Here is a 14671-nt window from a genome sequence, read left to right on the forward strand (position 1 = left end):
GAGTGAAGTAAATCCAGAGTAAGAGTGATGTGTTTTGTGAACAAGAGTGAAGTAAAATCAAAGTAAGAGTGATGTGTTTTGTGAACAAGAGTGAAGTAAATTCAGAGTAAGAGTGATGTGTTTTGTGAACAAGGGTGAAGTAAAACAAAGTGAATTATTTCAATCCAGATTTAACTTGTCTCATTTTTCAGCTGTATACAGTTGTTCACCGGCCTGATGGGGTCGACCTCATGACCATAATTGATAGATTCTGTGACAATTTACAAACTGAGGTTGAACAAATTCCGTATTTCAAATGGGCCGACGTAGATTTGGTAAATACTGAACACAATTGATTCTTTATTATATTCTCTAGTTGTTTTTATTCTGAAATTATTATTATTATCTATGTAGGTGTTCTTTCCAATTTGTGCTGCGGAACATTACTATACCATATGCTTCAGATTTAGTACTAACAGTATAGTGCTGATTGACAATTCAAAGAATGCTGACGATGTGGACATAACAGTCAAATATGGTGGCATACCTGAAAATGTGGTAAGTATACACGATATACAGTGCAGTATTTTTGTGATTACAATGAATTATAGTTCTCTTTATAGTGAACTACATCTGATATTCATGATGATATATTGCAGAAATTATATTTTTGTCATTATTTGACAAAAATGGGGCATCACAACCAAACCAAATCAATAAAGGATGTGAGTATAATAAGGCTCAAAATGCCTTGGAGAACAACATCAAATGTAGAAGATTGCGGAGTTTTTTTGATGCGACATTTGGAATGTTATCATGGTGAGCGCGAACAAGATTGGAAGTGTGGATTAACTACAAGAAGCAAAGGAATACTCCAAAGACTGAGAGCAAAGTATTGCAGCGCATTATTATTGTCGGAAAAAAACCATCAGTCACTGAATATGTTGTCAGTAACATCAAAGCATTATGAAGAATATGGGAAAACCAATAACATAGATGTGGAAAAAATGATTGTAAACTTCAAGCGTTCATGAACTATTGTAGAAAACTTGATCAGTGAATTAACAAGTACTTATTTTACATTAATATCTTGTTTACTATTTAATTCACTGTTGTGTTTTGTAAACCACTAAATGATGTGTTTCGTGAAGAAGAGTGAAGTAAAATCAGAATAAGAGTGAAGTCTTTCGTGAAGAAGAGTGAAGTAAAATCAGAATAAGAGTGATGTGTTTTGTGAACAAGAGTGTAACAAAATCAGAATAAGAGTGATGTGTTTTGTGAACACGAGTGAAGTAAAATCAGAGTAAGAGTGATGTGTTTTGTGAACTAGAGTGAAGTAAAATGACAGTAAGAGTGATGCGTTTGTGAACAAGACTAAAGTAAAATGACAGTAAGAGTGATGCGTTTGTGAACAAGAGTGAAGTAAAATCAGAGTAAGAGTGAGGTGTTCAATGAACAAGAGTGAAGTAAAATCAAAGTAAGAGTGATGTGTTTTGTGAACAAGAGTGAAGTAAAATCAGAGTAAAAGTGATGTGTTTTGTGAACAAGAGTGAAGTAAAATCAAAGTAAGAGTGATGTGTTTTGTGAACAAGAGTGAAGTAAAATGACAGTAAGAGTGATGCGTTTGTGAACAAGACTAAAGTAAAATGACAGTAAGAGTGATGCGTTTGTGAACAAGAGTGAAGTAAAATCAGAGTAAGAGTGAGGTGTTCAATGAACAAGAGTGAAGTAAAATCAAAGTAAGAGTGATGTGTTTTGTGAACAAGAGTGAAGTAAATTCAGAGTAAGAGTGATGTGTTTTGTGAAAAAGAGTGAAGTAAAATCAAAGTAAGAGTGATGTGTTTTGTGAACAAGAGTGAAGTAAAATAGAATAAGAGTGATGCGTTCTGTGAACAAGAGTGATGAACTTACTGGCACTTGAGCATTAGTACTCTAAAAATTCGCATTGAGATAAAATTCACTCAAAAGTGTAATAAAATGAATCATTAGTACTCTAAAAATACTACAATGTGAACTATTTCTATACAAATCCTCATTGCCTCTGATTTGACTTCTCATTAACCTTTTTGCAGTTCCTAGAATCATGGTGTCCAATCTCATGACAGTTTCCACACTTTCGGCCTGGTTTCATTGCTAACTTTATTGCTGACTCCCTCTTCGATTTCTTCCTACTTCCACTTCCCTTTGTACTAACAACCTCAGGAGGATGAACTTCAATATTGTTCGGGACATGTGAGCCATAGAAGTTCTCAATCATTGCTCTCTTCTGTGTGGAAGACAGAACAACATCTTCGCCAAGAAACTGCTTCCTACCTTCTTCAATAATTGCAGCGAATGCATTGATTTGATCAATGTTCCCTTCAATGCTTTGTGCTGTTTCAATGAATAATCCATACAAGTTTTTAAATGCAATCTTCTTCTTGTCCACAGCAAGGTGTATTTCTTGATCATCACAAAAACCTCCATGTATTGGCTTCACAAACTGTGACTTCAACCATCTTCCTCCATGCAACTTCTCGGGTATCAACTTAACAAAATTATGTTTCAACACACAAAATATATGGCTGCACAATAGACCAAGTCTTTCAAATTTTTTGCATCCACACAAATAGGTGTCATCACCAATGGAGTAAGTCACTGTCCATGAGTTTGAATCCTTGTCCTTTATGTCATATACTTCAATATCTGTATTGGTAGACACTCCTAGAGTTGCACAAGACAAAGAGAAACATGCATATACTATCTCTTCTTGAATTTCAGTATAAGCACTACCACTATATATCGTCGATGCATGTTTCTCGATTTCCAATCCTGTTCGCAAAATAGGTACTTTTGTTGAATCATAGTATTCAAGCTTTGCACTATTACTTCTTTGAGTCTCCAGAGCATGATTATAGTTCATATAAAATTGCATAAGGTTAGCCCGAGACTTTGAGTACCTTTTGAAGAAGTTATTCTGTGATTCAGATATAGAAGTTGTCTTTATCAACGAACTTATCGGAAAATCACGGAAAAAGGCTGGAACCCAAAATTTTCTAGATGCAAACATTGATGAAAACCAGACATTATTGGTCAGCCCATATCTTTCCATTATAGCATGCCAAGTTTCCTCAAATGCATCAGGTTCTATCAACTCTGACCATACACATGCATTCAGTTCCTTCTTTAATTGTTCACTACCAAGCATGTTCTTTGGCAATTTGTCAGCAACTTTATTCATAACGTGCCACATACACCACCGGTGTCTTGTATTGACAAGGACCTCCTCAACAGCAACTTTCATTCCTAAGTCTTGGTCGGTTACAATGAGTTTGGGAGCCACACCCATACACTTTACAAATTGGTTAAATAACCATGAAAAGGAGTTGGCATTTTCCTTGGACAAAAGGCCAGCAGCAAATGTCACATGGCGACCATGATTATCCTTGCCCGTAAAAGGAGCAAATATCATACAGTATCTGAAATGAAAAACAATTCACTATAAGCATGCAGAAAACACATCACTCTTTTTCACAAAATACGTCACTCTTGTTCAGACAATACTTCACTCTTTTTCACAAAACACTTCACTCTTGTTATGATTTCAGAAAACACATCAATATAAGCATGCAGAAAAATACATCACTCTTTTTCACAAAACACGTCACTCTTGTTCAGACAATACTTCACTCTTTTTCACAAAACACTTCACTCTTGTTATGATTTCAGAAAACACATCAATATAAGCATGCAGAAAAATACATCACTCTTTTTCACAAAACACATTACTCTTGTTAAGAAAACACTTCACTCTTGTTCACAAAACACTTCACTCTTTTTCAGAAACACATCACTCATGTTATGATTTCAGAAAACAATTTAACAAAAGAGTAATTAGTGTGCACATACCTGTTTGTGGAGTATGTCGTATCAAACGAAACAATATCTCCATACAAATGGTAGTTTCTTCTGGCAGTAGGATCACACTAAAACAATCGTGTCATCCTATCCTTTGAGTTGACCTCACACTCATATGTAAATGCACTACACAACTCCTTCTTCCTTCGCAACTCATTCAATAACATTTGTGCATCAGCTCCTTCTACATAAGCTCTAAGGTCACGTCTATAGTTGCGCACTTCTAAAACAGTACACCCTACATAATCTAATCCACCAAGCACTTCTTTAAGTAAGCTAAAACTTAAAGTTGGACCAATATTTGCATTAGCACAATCGAGGATGAATTTCTGATGGACTAAATCCAAATTACGGTTCAAATTCATAAAACGCTTATGGCGTTCCTCAACCATCTCGTGATTATGGTCTTCAACGAAACTTTGTATAACATAACTAACACCCATAATATACTTCCAAGACACTTTAGCATTACAATAGCACTTAATAGAAGAACGCTTTTGTTTCACCTCAGATTGTTTACTGTTTCTTTGCTTTGTACCTTCTCGGCTACACACCACGTAAATCCAAGTAGTGACATCTTTTTCTTTTTTCGATCCCTTTTTACGGGTGTCAAATCCAACATATCGAGCATAATTATTGTAGAAGTCCAATGCACGATCAAGGGTCATGAAACTTTGTCCAATTTTTGGTTTCAATTCATCTGGGCATTTTGGTACGCAAACCACTATAAAAAACACAGCACTCTAATAATGAGATTACTGCACTCTTGTTCAGAAAAAGACTTCACTCTTGTTCACAATACACATTACTCTTATTCTGATTTTACTTCACTCTTGTTTACAAAACACATCACTCTTATTCTGAGGGCATCACTCTTGTTCACAAAACACATCACTCATGTTAACAAAATACATCACTCTTGTTCACAAAACACATCACTCTTGTTCACAAAACACATCACTCTTATTCTGATTTCACTTCACTCTTATTTGCAAAACAACTGTAAATCTAACCATGTAAACATAATACAAAGACCATACGATTTTCATAATCACTTAACATCAGTGAAACAACTATAAATCTAATCACAAAAACTACGGTTTTCATAATCACAATACACGAAAATATTGTATATTAATAAATAGTAGGAATTGTTATAGAATTGAACAAGAGTGAAGTAATTGTTATAGAATTGAACGAATAATGATTACCTTTAGAAGTCTCAGCTTCCTCGCCCGAAGATGATGAATCGGAATCGAAATAATCTTCGTCCGACCTCATAATTGAATCCATTGATTTGAATCACGATGATTGATTTGAATCGCGATGAACGGATTGAATAACGAATTGAATCGCGTCGAATTGAATTCAATCGCGATTTGAATGAAGTAATAAGATTTGGAACGAAATTTGGAAAAAAATCGGATCGCAAGTTTGGAAGGAAAGAAAAGATCACAGATTATGGAGTAATTTGATCGCAGATTTGCATGTTTTGATCGCCGATTTAAATTAAGAAAGCAATTTCCAAAATTACCCTCAGCATATTTTCTATAATTAAAATAAATAATATTTGTTCCATTAAGATGTGTGGCTGAGATTTGTTCTCTAGTTATACACTTAAGATTAGTTATGCATTGATCACTACTCTATATATATATATCATACAGAAAAACACTTGTCATTCGTAGAGATTTGTGTGTGACGGACGTTGACCCTCCTAAATGCGTCCTTACCAAGTCCATCTGGTTCAGAGCGTCCGGCCTTACTTGCAATGAATGACTTTTTGACATTATCAGGATGTTGCCAGTAGAGTATCAATCCTGCCCACATCTCTTAAATTGGCCTAGGTCGACCTGTAGTCTACCGCTCCCCATCACTTCACTAATATAATCTGAGTATCTTCTACCGTCTCCATTCTTTCTTCACATCATTCGGGAGGCCAAGAAAAATATTTCTGTAGAAAAAATGAAATACTAGAATGTTATTGCAAATCAATATAGTTTTCTATGTAACAAAAATAATGCTTACTCGAAATTCTCCATAATACAGCTCCTTGACTTCCTCATGTTTTAAATCTGATGAAATCAAGATGTAATCACCCTTGTGAGCGGCTATTTTCCCATAACACCCAAATATTATTGATAAATAATGTGAAAGTAATAATTAACAAACCCAGTATAGGGATTCTTCTGAAGTGGAATCCTACTATCAAGCTTAGTAGAAGTTGCTTCAACGGTCTCCTCTTCCTTGTCACCACAAGTTCGTGTTGACTGCGTTTGAGCATCTAAAATAAGTAATTGAGTGTTAGTGCAGAACATGGCAAAAATCATTTTTAACAATATCTGCCATCATCAAAATAAATTAATAAACATATAAAAAATTAATCTTATCATATATCATCATCATCATTTACCATACTGTCATCATCAAAAATTATTATATTATCATCTCAAGGGTATCCATCATAATCATCGATGTTCAACCATTCCACCATTTGGATGAAGTACTGGAATGTTATCGCCTATTGTTGGGTCACAATCCAACAATGTCATATGCAATTCATCGGTGGTTGTTCAATCACTGTTGAAGATGTTGCCGGATTTGGAACTTCAACTCTAGATCTTGCTTTGACCTTGCATACTTCCCTCCAATCCTTTCTTGATTGGTTCATGCTAGGATAGGAACAATAATACACTTGATTTGCTTGATTCGCTACAACAAATGGTTCAAACTTGGATAACCTGCGAGTGTGGTTTATAGAAACCAATCCAAAGTCCTTATGAATTAATGTCCCAGAAGGTTATGGATCAAACCATTCACATTTAAATAATGTGATGCTCTTAACTGGAAACCAGGATACTCTAATACCCAAACCTCTAATAATCGTCCATAAAAGTTCATCTCTTCAGTGCCATATATCTCGCCTTTAATGCACAATGCACTATTCATTTATGGTGTGAAACCTATATCCATTAACAACATACCCATGATATGTTTTGACCTTTACTAAAGGCCCTTTTGCTACATCTCGGATATATTTGTTCATGTCAGAGGGGCCCTGATTCCCTACAAATCTTCTGAACCATTCAACAAATTGTGTGTCAACCATGTCTCCTAGATCAGAATCTGATAGTCTTGGATTTGCTGATAGCATTTCATCTTCAAACAACCTTTCAAAAAGAAAAGATATAAAGCATATGTATACAAATATGGATTGAAAGGAAAACATTTTCAGTATTTTACTACTTACTTCAGATAAATGGTTGAGTAGAACATATGTATGTGCAACATTGTATTATGAACTGTCCAAATATCTTACTGACATTTTTCCAAGTGGACGTCCTGTTTCTTTGAAAATTGAAAGATCATTTGGATCCTCGTTAGTGCCACTACAACTTTCTCCACCACAATTACGAGGCTCGTTCCTTATCTGGGCACTCACATGATCCTCAAAATAGTATGAACCAAATGTAGACACTTCTTCCCGCAAATAAGCATTGCTTATGGATCCTTCAATTCGAACTTTATTTTTTACATTGTTTTTCAACCTCCTATGATACCTCTCGAATGGATACACCCATCGATATTGAACAGGACCAGCAAGACTAGCTTCATCGGCTAAGTGAACTGTCAGATGTTCCATTGAGTCAAAAAAACTAGGTGGAAAGATACGCTCAAGATTGCATAAGATTATTAGAATATGATCACTAAACCTGCACATATCATCCCTTCTAACTGCTCGAGATGTCAAGTTCTTGAAAAACATACTCAAATCTGTAATCGCTTTTAAACATTTTGTGGAAGAAGCTCACGAAATGCAACAGGTGGTATGCGTTGCATGAATATATGGCAATCGTGACTTTTCATTCCATACAGCTTGAGTTTACTCGAGTCCACACATCTACCCAAATTAGATACATACCTGTCTGGAAACTTAAGACTTTTCACCCATTCACATAAGACTTTCTTCTCACGATTGTCAAGAGTGTATGAAGCTTTTGGAAACATTCTTGTTGTCTCATTGCGCTTAAATTCAGGTCTTGCACAATATTGATTCAATTCTTCTTTCGACTTAGTTGTATCTTTAGTCTTACCTAAGACATTAAGCACTGTGTTGAAGGTATTATCAAACATTCTTTTCAACATGCATTACATCCAAACTATGTCGAATCAACAAGTCTTTCCAGTAGGGGAGATCCCAAAATATGCTTCTTTTCTTCCAACCTGAACAAGCACGATTAGACAAAATTCTATTCATCCCATTGGAGTCCTCCATCACTCTAACTAGACCCAATCTTTCTATCTCATTCAAGAGTTCTTCTCCAGTTTGATTCTGGTGGTTCGACTAAAATCATCTTATTCTTTCAAAACGCCCTTTTGTTCTTTCGATATGGATGGTTCTGAGGTAAGAATTTTCGATGGTTGTCAAACCATGATTGTTTGCCACTTTTCTCCAATGTAAATGCATCAGTGTTCTCCATGCAGTGAGGACAAGCCAATCTTCCAGCAATACTCCATCCAGACAACATAGAATATGCTGGAAAATCACTTATGGTCCACATCAACATTGCTCGCATTTGAAAATTTTGCTTCAATGAAATGTCATAGGTAGACACACCCACTTCCCACAATTGATTCAATTCATCTACCAATGGTTGAAAGAAGACATCCAACTTCTCTTTAGGATTACGAGGACTAGGAATTAAAACTGTGAGAAACATGAACTACTCCTTCATACACAACCAAGGAGGGAGATTGTAGGGCGTTAGAATAACCGGACATGAGGAGTATTGTTGTCCTAATTGTCCGAACGGCTGAAAACCATCTGTTGAAAGAACAAGTCGCACGTTACGACTTTCTGATGCAAAATCCGGAAAAATATTGTTTACATGCTTCCACGCTAGAGAGTCTGCAGGATGTCACATCACCTCATCATCTATTGATGTAGCATGCCAACGCATCTCTGCTGTTGTGGTTTTAGATGCATACAATCTTTGCAATCGAGGGGTCAGAGGAAAGTAATACATCTTTGACACTGCCATTTGTCTGTTCTTGTGGGATTCAGATTGTTCCTTAAAGCGTGAAGTATTGGAAAATTGAATTTAAGATGCCCGGTCAACGAAATTTGACTAATAATAAATGTGACGAGACATTTAATTCTTGGAAATTAAATGATATAGCGTCGATCTACGTTCCGCGTAGATGACCGTAGTATATTCACTTTCTCAAATCCGATTCCCTGTGAGTGAGAAAAAGTGGAATAAAGTTGGTCACATTGTAGCTTTTAATAAAGCTATGAGATTAAAGCTTAGGGAGTAATTAACTAGTGTTAATTATCTCACATAGGAGATGAGACATATCTTTTAATGTGTATTTATTAAGTGACTTTACTACACTTAATAATTATAGTGGACTAAGATGGGTTGAAGAAGCCGACACGCGCGCCGAGCCAAGCCGTGCCCGCGCCCGCACCCGTGCCCTTGTTCTTGTTCTTGGATCTTGGCAATTGGTCTTTGGGCTTGGTGCTTGGGCTTGTCCCTGGACCCAAACTTAATGTTTTGGGCCAACGCTTAGTCAGTGAGACCAGTGGCATGACACATCGTCAACTATGACGCAGTCAAAGTCTACGAGGCTGCCACGTAACGAAGTCCACATGTGACGGATGCACTAGGCATGCATAGCGTCTAGATTCGACGTCGACCACTCCAGCTTTCAAACTCGTAACGGCTGGCCGTTACAGCCACGCCATGATGAGCCATGATGATAGCCATCAAGGCTGAGTTGACCCCTGCAGTGGACTAGGACTATAAATAGGCTAGTCATTTCTTGCATCAATACATAACTTACACACAAAGCATCATACTCGCTCTACACAGTCTTTTTTTCCCGAAGCTCTGCCCTTTCCTCTTCCAGTTCGCCGGAGCTCTGCTGATAGTGGTGCTACTTCACCAGAGACGTTGTCGTTTTATCTTTGGGGACGACCCGCCAAACCGAGAGCACTATCGGGGCGTATCTCGTCTTGCGGAAAGAGGACTTGCCTCGACTCGGCTTAGTTTAATTTCCATTTTACAGTTTCGTTGTATTTTTCAGTTTCTGTTCTTCCTTCTTGGGTTGTATTACGCCCGATTTTTGTCTATCTCTTGTAATTCCAGTCATAATCTCAACATGAAGTACCACAATATCTACATGTAATTCACTATCATTCCGCCAAAAGATCATAAAATTATTTGGACAACAATCAATCTTTTCAACGGGTAATCCCATATCACGCAATAGCTTTTTGGTGCTATAATAGCTATTAGGTAATAAGAAATGATAGTTGTATGATAAAGAAATGATCGAACATATTGATAATTGAATCTTATGAACTTGATGTTTATAGGTAAAAGGGTTCTAGAAATGGGGTTTGTGAGATGGATTAATATGATTTTCATGATAATTGTTTGGAGATTGAAATATATGTTGAAGGTTATGGTGATCCAAAAATATATTTGTGTGGGAGTTTGATGATATGAATTTTTAATTGATTGATCGGAATACATATACGTAGTCGTGAAATGATAAAATGCATATTGTAATTGTGGAATGATAATACTAATACAATATGAGCTTAATTGTGTCTGTAATTGATTGACTTTATTTGAATATATTTGGCTTACTAAATGATTGTAGTATTGTTTGGTATAAGCGATAGTATGTGATGATTAAGCACCCCTATGTGGGTTATTGATATTGACATCCTATATAGGTTATCGTCACCCCGAATGTGGGTTATCGGCGCCCTATATGGGTTATCATCACCCAATGTGGGTTATCGGCACCCTATATGGGCTATTGTCACCCCTGTGTGAGTCATTGGCACCCTATATGGGTTATCGTCACTCTTGTGTGTAGGGATGTCAATGCAGCCCGCAACCCGTGGGCGACCCGAATAACCCGCCAAATTTATAGGGTTAGGGTTGAAAATTTCTAGCCCGATAAAATTACAACCCGATTAGCCCGCACCCGATTAACCCGTAACCCGTTAGGGTCAGACCCGAAAACCCGATGGGCTGGCCCGAAAACCCGATAAAATTTCTATTGTTCTATTTGTTTGACTCCGAATTGGAAAATTTCATTGATTATTTTTATAATATAGATAACTAAAAAAATAACATTCAATTTTATATTAAACATATAAATTATATATTAAATTTTTATTAATATAATAATAAATAAATAAATTAGAAACTTCTTATTCATTAATAAATATTTAAATTTATAAACATGTTTTAGAACATGCTTTAAAATATTTAAATTTATGTTTTATTTTACACAAATCTCAAATATTAGTATTTGATCATGTTTGTGTTTGAGTTTAAGTATAAATCTCAAATTTATCATAACTAAATATTTATATTTTATAAATATAACTAATTTTCGTCATTATTTATTGGATTAATCGCATGTTAATTTTATCGGTAGCAACCCGATTAACCCGCTGGGCCAGCCCGAAACCCGAGCGTTTAGGGTTAGGGTTGAACTTTTATAACCCGAAAAAATCTCAACCCGATTAGCCCGCACCCGATTGGCCCGCAGCCCGAGTAGGGTTGGCCCGAAACCCGGTGGGCCGGCCCGATTGACATCCCTACCTGTGTGGGTTATCGTCACCCCTATGTGCAGAGATGGAACCAGAAATTTGAATAAGCCCGTGCTAAAATTATAAAATAACGATATTTTGTAATCAAAAGTGATGATTATGAAAATTTAAAAGTTTACAATTTAATATTTTGATTTCAAACATTATGAAACTGATCAAAATTTTGCTAAGTTTTTTAAGTTGAATGAATATTATCCCATATAAAAATATATGAAATTCTATATTTGAAATTCAATTTGTAATTGTGTTTTCATCATTTTATAAAATTTTAAAATAAATAAAGAAGGTAAGAATAATAAAAGATAAAAATTGTGTCTAATAAAAATTAAAACCTTGTGATTTTATATTCTATTTTGAAATAAATTAACGAGATTTCCAAATTTTAATTGTTTAAATAACTACTAATATTTTATAAATTAAATATTGAACTATAAATAGAAGAAAATTAGCATATAGTATTATTCCAAAAATAAAAAGAATACAAATTTGAGTATATTCCTGAATCTCTCGAAACACACAAGAAATTAAGAATTAATAGCACTAGTATGTATTCCCAAAATAAACAATAGAGGTTAAACATAAATCAGTTAGGAGTTAGGACCAATATATCTATAAATTAATTTGTCACAATTACTTTCTAAATCTACCCTATTTTTTCACTCGTCTCCTTCTCCCTCTCTCCTTCACCTTCCCCTTTCGTTCTTTCAGTAAAATAAATGGAGACACAGGCAGCCATGATAGGATTACTGGAACCGGCACAGGTTAAGCCCCCGCTGAAGCGGCGACTTGGCCCATGCCTGGTTCCGTCCCTGCCTATGTGGGTTATCGGCATCCTATATGGGTTATCGACACCCCTATGTGGATTATTAACACCCTTATATGTATTATCGTTGTTAGGTTGTCCATATAATTATGATTGAGATCAAGCAATATGGCTTTTAATGCTAATGTGATACATGGTGTTGTTGATGATAATAAAATTATTGATGTTAAATATGATGCTATTGAAGATTATTGATGTTAGAAACTACTATTAATGTTGCTAAGAATATTTGTCAATATTAGATCAAAGTAATTAAGGTTATGTGCAGTGTGACATCCCCATATAAGTTAAATATGTTTATGGATCGAATTATTAATATTAAATATTTTTAAAGGCCTTGATTAATATATTTCTTTATCGTATCAGAATTGTGAAATCTTAAATTTAATTATATTGGGTGTTACATAAATTCGTGTATAACATTACATATTTGAATAAATAAAACACAATGCAATAAAAAGATTTCTTCCATATAAGAAAATAAGGTTTAAACAATGTGACATGCTTCAGTTCCTCAGGATGATTCTAGCAATCACTGAATTAGCATTTTTTTATTTTAAATAAATTCCTATATGAATGAGGAAATTACAAATAAACTCTTATAGAAAGGAGGAAATAACAACTGATGTCAAGAAGGCTCGAACTCGACACCTCATACAATAATGTCTAAGCTCTTTGCCGCTAAGACAAATGCTCTGGACAGATCACTGAATTAGCGTTGTGCGACTGAAAGCTGCTCTTTTGTCATCTCTCGAATTGCACACGATTGAATTGAGCGAAATTAACGCAGACTGATCAAGAGGATGTCAATCGACTGATCTAAAAGGTACGCCTCAACCTGACCTGCAATTTATCACAGACAGATCAAGCGGTGAAGGTGTAACTGATCAAGTTCGACTCCTAAAGTTCGACTCCTAAAGATCAAATCTATGCACATGCTATCGAATGAAAGCTGCTCTTATGTGCAGTGTGACATCCCCATATAAGTTAAATATGTTTATGGATCAATTTGGGCCATCGATTCAACTTCTTGATGGTAATTGCCGATAGGACTTCCTCGATAGCCTCTTCGACCTCATGGCTAGTAAGCGTCATGCTACTCATCAAATCACACCATCCTGGTTCGCTTCTCTTGTATGGCGGTCTTTCCTGGACTTTGGTTTCTGTGTTACCCTTCATCACAATCTTTTCTTTCTCCTCTTCCCTTCCAATTGTGTTCCCCTTCACACTTTTACTGATTGGAGATAGCGTTGCGGCTTGGAGGCAAGGTATGGTCGCTTTTAGTTTCCCAAGGATGGAATGCAGGCTATTGATTCTTCTTTCTTCCTCTTTTTTACAGAATAGTGATCGGATGGCTCCTCTCTCTTCGATCCTTCACCAAGTTCTTCGGTCGGCTCCCTTGAATTTTCCTTTGGGGTCTTGTGATTTTGAAGTTCTGCAACCAGTTTAGTTCCATCAGAACAATTCCCCTTAACCAGTACATCATTTGCATCCTTCACCTCACTAGACCCTTCTGGTAATATTTCCAACACAGACTGAGGCTTCTGACCCCTAGGTAATGTTACTCACATCCACCTTGTCAGGCACGCGCTCCGCCAGTTGGTGTTTTCCTAAATTCCCTTTCATCTCATTTATGGAGTCAACTAGATGGGGTACATGCTTGATCATTTCGTCCATATTCGCCTTATGCTCTTTATGGGCATCCTGCACATCCGTGCCACTTCATTGTTTGGCTGCAGGCAACTCCTTATGTTTTGATGTGAAGCAATCAATTCTCCAATCTTCTCCTCCGTAGATCGTCCTTGTTGGTTAGGACTCTGGAATCGGTTGGGATTTTGTAGATGGTGAAGGTTGTAGTGATGATCAGGGTATGTGGGGTAGGTGCAGTTAGACTGAAGTTGATATGAAGGACAATAATTATTGACCTGATTGGGGTGGTTATGCTGAGTATGGCCAAGGCTTGGGTAATTTTGGAAACGTTGGGGTAAATGGTATTGGTAGTTCTGGTGACCCCTCGAATATGGTGGTATATGGGCGGCATTTGGATATGGATCCGGTGGGTGTGGGTCATGACGGTTTCTTGTTGACCAGTTTAGTTGTGACTGGTTGCTTGACCAACTGGGCTGATTCTCCTGGTTCCTATCGCCCCAGTTATTCCACCTGTTCGGATTCCTATTTGGCCAAGCAGTCTGCATATCCAGTGCATGCTGATACTCTGGGTGTTTTTCCCAATGTGCATCCCCTTGACTTCCGGGATTCCAGCTCCTGTTTGAATTCCACAGCCCAGTCGTATTCAGATGATGATCTGCTTGATCAGTTGTTGTACTGGCCTC

At 36.5% G+C, this 14671-nt stretch overlaps 1 protein-coding gene across 1 annotated transcript; it reads right to left on the minus strand.

The window, feature by feature from the left end:
• Positions 1-2011: 2011 nt before the first annotated feature.
• LOC121757737 (protein FAR1-RELATED SEQUENCE 5-like) lies at positions 2012-4268 on the minus strand. Its single transcript, XM_042153237.1, has 3 exons — positions 4042-4268; positions 3868-3927; positions 2012-3437 (listed from the first exon to the last, which is right to left on the minus strand). The coding sequence occupies exons 1-3, from the start codon at positions 4266-4268 to the stop codon at positions 2012-2014; spliced, it is 1713 nt and encodes a 570-aa protein (XP_042009171.1).
• Between the last annotated feature and the right edge of the window lie 10403 nt (positions 4269-14671).

Source organism: Salvia splendens, chromosome 12, assembly GCF_004379255.2.
Source record: "Salvia splendens isolate huo1 chromosome 12, SspV2, whole genome shotgun sequence".
Lineage (NCBI taxonomy): Eukaryota > Viridiplantae > Streptophyta > Magnoliopsida > Lamiales > Lamiaceae > Salvia > Salvia splendens.

Excerpts from the sequence above, each read along its gene's own strand:
- LOC121757737 (XM_042153237.1), bottom strand. The coding sequence starts at position 4,268 with ATGGTTGAGGAACGCCATAAGCGTTTTATGAATTTGAACCGTAATTTG. Across the intron at positions 3,928-4,041 it reads GAAGGAGCTGATGCACAAAT|AAGAAACTACCATTTGTATG; the intron begins GTTATTGAATGA and ends TCCTACTGCCAG. Across the intron at positions 3,438-3,867 it reads ACGACATACTCCACAAACAG|ATACTGTATGATATTTGCTC; the intron begins GTATGTGCACAC and ends TTTTCATTTCAG.